Source organism: Triticum urartu, chromosome 2, assembly GCF_003073215.2.
Source record: "Triticum urartu cultivar G1812 chromosome 2, Tu2.1, whole genome shotgun sequence".
Classification (NCBI taxonomy): Eukaryota; Viridiplantae; Streptophyta; class Magnoliopsida; order Poales; family Poaceae; genus Triticum; species Triticum urartu.
Genome location: NC_053023.1, coordinates 687,560,919 through 687,568,841, shown reverse-complemented (window position 1 = coordinate 687,568,841; position 7,923 = coordinate 687,560,919). Strand labels below are relative to the sequence as shown.

Sequence of the window (7,923 nt, the reverse complement as noted above, 5' to 3'; positions counted from 1 at the left end):
GATGTCCTTCTCATCTGCGTCCAGGTTGGACCCTGTTTTCCACTGCGTCCTTACTATTTTCCAAATTTCCAAATTTTCATTTATCATTTACCACTTTCGTAATTATTAAATTATTAATTACTATTAATAAAAATTTTGGTCATTTTTTCATTGTTTGTTTCCTTTTAATTTGTCAAAGCCTAAAACTAAAACCCAGCTAGCTCCACGTCCGCCTGGGTGGCCGGCCTATACGCAAATCTGGTCGCTAGCTCCCATGAAAAAAAACTAGTCACTAGCTATCCGTACAAAAAAATCTGATCGCTAGCTTTTTTGGAAGAAAAAGACTGATCACTAGTGCTAACATCGATTTGTTAGCTTTCGCGTCTGATCAATAAACATATACAAGTACGTCTCTCATCACTAGCTTCTAGGCTACCTATGATTTTTTTTGGCCTATTGGTTTTTGCGTTTTTCACTCTTATATTTTATAATTAATTTTCAGCAAGGAACAAATTTGGAACAAAATATATTTCAAAAAACATGTTCACGAATTTACATAAATTTTTAAATTACAAAAAATGTTAACGAATACAAAAATGTTCTAATATACGGTGAACAATCCTTTAATATATGATGATCATTTTCTGAATACACACTATTTTTTGCAATATACATATAATTTTTCTATGTAGTGAACCTTTTTATATACGATGAACTAAAAGCAAACAGGAAAAAACAAACAGATAAAATAGATAAATAAGAAGAGAACAAAAAATAAACACATTTTGAATTAAAAAATGTAAACAAGATCAATTTTAGAAAATGAACAATTTTACAAATTTTCAGACATTTGTTGAAACATGTGAATTTATTAAAAAAGAATCAAAAAGTTCAATTTTTGAAAAATAGAAAAATTTAAAAGGGGGGGAAACCAATGAAGAAAAGATGATAAAAGAAGAAAAGAAAAAACATGAAGAAAACAGAATAAAAATGTATCCTGCCTACTTGGATCGGCTTATCTGCGGTTTGTTCGTTGTCGAGGGTGGACTTGCAACGGGGACAAAAAAATGTTGGACCCGAGTGGCAAGTCGAGGATGGACTCGAAATTGGGACCAAAAAAGGTCGGGCCCCGGTTGCGAGTCAAGGTTGGACTTGCAATTGGGACAAAAAAGGTTGGGCCCGAGTTGTGAATGAGTTGACTGTGGACTTACAACTGAGACAAGAAATTGTCTAAGCCCTAGTTGCATTTCGACCATGGACTTAACTGGAACAAAAAAGGCCAGGTACCACTTGCGAATCGAGGGTGGACTTGCAACTGGGACTAAAAACCTAGGCCCCTAGTTATGTGTTGATTGTGGACTTGCAACTCGAACAAAAAAGGATGGGCCCACCTGCGAGTCGAGGGTAAACTTGCAACTTGGACAAAAATGGTTGGGCCCTAGTTGCGAGTTAAGGGTGGACTTGCAACTCGAACAAAAAATGTTGGACTCTATTTGTGAGTAGAGGGTGGACTTGCAACTCGGACAAAGGCCCCAGTGTGAATCGAGGGTGGACTTGCAATTTGGACAAAAAAGTTTGGCCCCATTTTATGAGTTGAGATTGGACTTTCAACTAGGACAAAAAAGTTCGGTCCCGAGTTATAAATCAAGGATGGACTTCCAACCGGGACGAAAAAAGGCGGGCCTCAGTTGCGAGTCGAGGGTCGACTTGCCATGAGGACATAAAATGTCGGGGCCTGATTTCGAGTTTAGAGTGGAATTGCAACCGGGATAAAAATAAGGTAAGTAACCCCATGTCCTCGGACGAAGTGCGAGTTCGGCTAGGTCTTGATCGGGAGACATCATTCCTTCGAGGAGTGGTCCAGGAAGGCTTGGAAAGAATCTCGGAATAACAAAGGGGAACTCGTTTGTCAAGCCAAGGACTTCGGATCCAGATTCATTAACATCGAAGAGGTCGTCTTCGGCGTAGAAGACCAGTTCGGAGGCTATTGATAGTGTCCTGGAGTAGGGGGTGCTAACCTAGTTGACCCGTGGTTCCCGTGGTCCTTGGGCCGGGCCAGTGGGCCCTCATCCTTATTAAGGTCACTCCGGAAGCTGCACTCTTGGAACGTGATCAAGGCTACATTTGCCGAAGACTTGGCGTATACTTGAAGACATCTCCTGCCGCTTCCATCTGCGTCCCTCGACATCGACCATGTAACCCTAGATACCATGTCTTGCGTGTATATGAGCTAAAGAGTTTACCCCGTATAGGGGGGATCACAATCACATTCATCTAGCCCTAGGGTTATAGCACAACTTACGATTTCGAGGTAGATCAATCTTGTACTCGATACACCATCATCAATATAAACAAGAGCAGGACGTAGGGTTTTACCTCCATTAAAAGGTCCCGAACCTGGGTAAACATCGTCTCCCTTGTTTCTGTTACCACCGATCCAAGATCCACAGCTCAGGAGCCCCTACCCCGAGGTCTGTCGGTTTTGACACCAACAACCATCAAAGCTACCATTGATGTTTTTTTAAGATAATGCAAGTTTTTTTGCTTCCTTCGAATGATCATTTCTTAAGCATTTCCCTAGAAAAAAGAAGATGAAGACCTACATGGGAGACGAAATCATCCTAAATGCCAGATGCTATGGACTAGGCGTTATTATACCAAAGGAGAAGCAACCTTACAAAGCGCTTCATGAGAGGCAACTCATGCAAATAAGGTAAAAGAAAGTAAGTTGTTTTGTTTTTGTTCGTTTCAATAAAGAGTGATAGAAGGCTGGAAGCTATAGTTAAGAGGAGAAGAAGAAAATGTCTGTTACTGACATGGTATGTATAAAAGTTACTGTGTACTAGGTCTCTGTTGAAAACTTCCAAAATTTTGTCTTTTGAACATGTTGGAACTAACCTCTTAGGACCACGAAGAAAATCCCTGAAGAAATTTACAAATCTAGCTTCTAGGGTAGAGACGGTGCATAGTACGAGCCACCACACTCGTACCGGATGTCATACCAAAGAGGAGAGGAGAAGACAAGGGTCCAGGACATTTGGCGGCACACAGAGTCGCTTATACCACACCCGGGAAAAATGGAACGGAAGGTCCAATTTTTAAAGACATTCCCGCATATTCAACAACATATACAGAAGGTCTGAATTTTTAAGACGGTGTTTGGTACGAGCACGAACGCTCTTACCCTCGGTTGTACCACGTGTGTTTCAGGAAGAATATGATTCGGGGAGTTTGATGACATTTTGTACGAGCGTGTGCGCTCCGCATCCAGTTTTGGGAATATGAACCTGAGGTAACCCTAAACTTAAATTTCAATCTCTTATTTCTTCTTTCTCCAAGACTCTCCAATCCTTCGAAGGATATCTCTCCCTACTTGTTTTCAGTCCGAATCCTTCCGCGTGAACGATCTACGGTATGTTTCTCCTCCGATCCTCAACTTATTTTTCTTTGTGAATTCATGCTCTAGTCTTGCATTGCCATGTTTAGGTTCTAGTATGTCTTGCCCGATCCGCCTCGCCTGCGTCATGTTCCTCCTCTAGCTTCGCGCCCTCCATGGTCGTGTCCGGAGCCTACTCTTGCACCTGCGATGCGAGAGGGGGGGGGGGGGGAGGGGGGGATGAGACGGGCTAGGGTTAGGTTACTATCGTCCGGCATAAATAGTCAGATTTGGCCCATCATGTGGTGCGCCGAAGTGGCTTTCTCATAGGACCGTTGTGTTCGTATGTTCGTGTGGGTCTAAGGTCGTCAGTTCGACGTGACGGGCATGCCTGAACGCGGCCAGGCCTTCTTGTATTCATCCCAAATGTAGGCTGGATACGAGGGTGTGCCGGTCAGCTCGGCGGTATAGGGCCGATTTGAATAGCTCGACTGGATCGTGTGTTTTGGTGATCGGATGCTGAGCGGACCGTCCATCCGGACGTACCACGGTGGTTTAAGGAGCCCGGTCGATGATGGGTCAGGCTACAGGTACGATGCCAGAGACAGTGAGCTGTGCGACGGGCAGGGCGTCGACTGGACCATGGAGCTGCCGGTCCAGCCTTTCTCCCGGACGCTTCCTCCTAGATCTCGTTTCGCGACGCGGAGGGCAGCGAGAATTCGCAAGCAGTGCCACATGCACTTTGGTCGGTCGGGTCTGGTTCAGGCTTGCAGTGCCTGCCCTCTCGTTCCCACTGCGTTTACTTCTAGAGGACCGCGCCTGAGGTGACCACAGAGACTGCACGGCACAGCACAGCCCAGGTGACAGAGGTCTGCTACAGCTCTGCGACTGCGAGCTCCATCTCCGTTTTCGTCGGCTCCACACCCCACGGGCGGCGAAACAGTACTGCTAATCGCACCTCTGCGCTGCCTGCCATGTTCCAGGCCCGGAAAGCGCCGTCCCACATTTGTCACGTTCCCACTGCCCACACCACAAGCTTGCAAGCGGCTCTCACTGCAACATAATTGAGGCTTGGAATGTAGCATCCTTCAGTTGGCGTAGGTTTCTCCAATAATTAGCCATTAGTCATTAGCGGAGTAGGTACTCATAAACCAAACCACAAGTCATAATAAGAACAGCAAAGTAGCCATGAATTCCTGGTGAAATACTCCATTCAAGGTCTAGACATCACGGTAACATGCATGCCAATGAAGCGTTATTTATGTTACAGCGTGCTTCCCCAAATCTCCATCACACACACACAAACAGCGGAAGAACGGAAGAAATCATTCATCATCGAACTAAACACGCAATTAACTAAACGCAAACCACGACGCTAATGAATTGACGAGCAACCCCTAATGAAACCAAGCCGGCGGGCTTAGCCGAGATGGACCTCGGCCTCGCGCCTCTCGCCGCGCCTGGCGCGCACCACGAAGGCGACGGCGACGGCCACGCCGACCACCGCCAGGGCCGCGACGCCGCAGGCCACGCCGGCCGCGACGGCCACGGATCTGCGCGGCGGGGACGCACGCGGGTTGGTGCTGGTGGTGGTGGGCATCGCCGATGCCGCCTCCGGCTTGGCGGCCATGGAGTTGTCCAGCGCCTCCGGGAGCACGGCGGCCTCGGGCTTGGCGCCGAAGAAGGAGGCCATCTCGGGCGTCGCCTCCGTCTTCCCCTCGCTGCCGAAGTCCTCCAGCCCGTGGGACTCCGACCCGACGGCCAGGAGCGCCGCCACGCAGAGCGCCACGAGCAGATCTCGCCGGGAGGACGCCATCGCTTCGGTCGCCGATCGAGCTGCCGTTTCGAGAATCAACAGTCAGTGGCTACTAGAACAGCCTAAACAGCAAACTGTTACTACGATCGTCAACTGCTCTCTAGATTTTAGACTGAATGAGGTGCAAGGTGCTAGTACATGTATATGTGGAGAAATGTAGAACGATCATGCGGCTCGGTGGTTCACCAAATGGCCGGACAAAAAGAGCGAAAAGCAACCAAAGAAGTACTACTAGTAGAAGAAAATGTCACATGCACCGACAGATCTCAGTATCAACTACAAGCAGGAGCAGCTAGACGACCATGTTCTTTCTGCAGCAGCAGACCATACTAAACAAACAAAGTGCAGAATTCCACAAAGGAAAAGCTCAACGCGGCACCATGGAACGTACCTCGGGAGCTTCACGAAAGGATAGTGTGTGTGCGACGGGGAGAGCGGAGCAGAGCAGCGTAAGACTTGTGACTTGTGGGAGGCTCAGGCCATGAAGATTCCCGGTATATATAAGAGCGCCTCCGTTGGCACGAGTATGGGAGCCTGTGGAGAGCGAGAGGCTCGTGACGTGAGTGAGTGAGAACCCTATCTAATCAACCGATCTCTCTCTCACTCACTCACTACCACCATGCATCGCATGATGCACGTAGAGTAGATGTGATGTAGGGCTCGTCGTTACTTGGGTGTGGTGGTGGAGTGAGTGTGAAGCCATTATGATTTTTGACCACTGCCCCGTGCCCGCGGGAAAACAAAGGCGGGGAGAGAGAGAGAGAGAGAGAGAGAGAGAGAGAGAGAGAGAGAGAGAGGTGGCCGGCCTCCCCCACCATTAGGTAGGCACGCATGTGAGGAAGCCTTTACTTGGTTTACTAACCTCTCTGTCGGCTTGCTTCGACCCACTATTAGGACTAGTCTCGTACAGTACCACCGCTGATCCATCCATCCCGTGCCCAGATTCTGTGCTACGGTTACTGTACTCCGTTGTACTCTTCCTCGGTCGCGTAGGGGGCTGTCTATTCTATCCCGCCTCACGAGCCGCGCTTCACGGGCTAGCGATCGAGATCGACCCTCGTGCAGCGAGCGCCGTGTCCGGTGACCATAATTAGCTCATGCGTCGTCCGCTTCGTCATAGCAGCACTGCTACTACGTCTTGGCAGGCCATCACGGCCTCTGAGGTCAAGTCACGCAGCTCATCGGTCGTCCGCCTGCTGGTCGTTGGACGAACACGGGCGGGGCAGTCCTCGAGTCCTGAGAGATGTACCGCGACGTGCACGGTTGATCGCCATTGGCCGGTGACCCGATGGATCAGAGCGTTGTTTAAGGGCCGGGGTGGTAATTAGCGTTGGATCGGCACGGCGAGGCGGAGAATCTCACGAATGAATACTGTAGTAAGTAGGCCTGGTCCAGTCCAGCGTCCAGTGGTGGTGGCTAGCTAGAGGTAGCACGTACAGTACTCGTAGTCGATCGATCCAGCGAGCGACCTGGCAGGACAACATATGGCGCCGAGTTGATTGGCCGGGCACGCCCTGCATGGGCATGCATTGCTGGGGCAGAGCGGTTAGTTGGCAACCCTTGTACACTACTCCCACCTAACCCAATAAAACCACAAAGGTCGTCATCACCCACAAAAGGGGCCTCATCATATGATGCGTGATGCGTGAACCGGCACGATTGGGCACACCTGCCTACAGCGGCCGTGGTAAGTGAAACAGTGCACTATGGTAGTCTATGCCCATCTCATTATTCGAGCGAACGGATCAGGGCGTTCATGAACACATGACAGTGTATAGAACGGCCAGGTTGGAAAAATTTGAGGAAATTGCAAGCTTCTGAGACGCTCTTGGACTGAAGATCAACACTCGGAAGCTAACGCTGGGCGCTAGATGGATGCAGGCGGAGAGCAATAGACTTGGCGCGTGTTTTGTTATTCTGTCTCATCACGAGTGAGGAGGACCAACGGACCACCAAGTTTCGTTGTGGATCAACCAGCAGCAATTGTAATCTACCCCTGACACCAGTCCCGAGCAAGTGCGCTGGAGTATAAACCTTCGGCTTTGGCCTCGCATGCGCTCTTTTTGCGGTGAGGCAACACCTGTCTGTACGGGAATCTGGACGCGATCGGGTTGGTGGTGTGCGAGCGCAAGAAACGGGCTGCAGGTCCCCGGCCTCGGCCTGGCCCGTCCGTGACAGCGTCGAGTGTTCATGCTACCTCTTGCGCGTGGAGGTGGTGTCAGATCTCCAGCCAGTGCGATGCGGTGATGAACAGTGAGGGGAAAACTCACGCTGTAGAGCACCATGTTCAGATTGCCCCTTGGACAACGTGGCCCGGTTCAGCAAAAAGACGCCGGATTCACTACCGAGCTGACACTCTTGACAGTGGATTCGGAAGAAGCGACCTCGGTCGATCGGTGTCTTGTGATGTAAACGCGCCGTTGAAATTGTCGGCCGTTCCGTCGAACGTCTATTCTATTCTGTCCACAAGTGAACCAACCATTCATCAAGTTTTCTTCTTCTCCACTCACGGCCGCACCCGCCCGGCAATCTACCCGTGACGGGACTGCCGACCAGTTTCCATGCGCTCTTTTGGCGATGAGACAACACCTGTCTGTACGGGGATCCGGACGTACTACGTGAGCTTCTTTTGCTTTTTCTTTCTTTTTGATTGAGTAGAAAAAAGATTGGACGTGAGTGGGTTGGTCCCGGCTCGGCCCGGCCATCCAAGTCCGTCCGTGAGGCCAACTCCACCGTGCGATCCTAAACGAAC

At 49.6% G+C, this 7,923-nt stretch overlaps 1 protein-coding gene across 1 annotated transcript; it reads right to left on the bottom strand.

Annotated features, from left to right (window-relative positions):
* Window positions 1-4,538: 4,538 nt before the first annotated feature.
* LOC125534108 lies at window positions 4,539-5,827 on the bottom strand. The gene is made up of 2 exons (XM_048697405.1): window positions 5,563-5,827; window positions 4,539-5,191 (listed from the first exon to the last, which is right to left on the bottom strand). Exon 2 carries the CDS (start codon window positions 5,169-5,171, stop codon window positions 4,776-4,778), a length of 396 nt encoding a protein of 131 aa, XP_048553362.1. The 5' UTR covers window positions 5,172-5,191; window positions 5,563-5,827; the 3' UTR covers window positions 4,539-4,775.
* Between the last annotated feature and the right edge of the window lie 2,096 nt (window positions 5,828-7,923).

What these genes read in the sequence shown, in the direction of transcription:
- LOC125534108 (XM_048697405.1), bottom strand. Translation starts at nt 5,171, where the DNA reads ATGGCGTCCTCCCGGCGAGATCTGCTCGTGGCGCTCTGCGTGGCGGCG.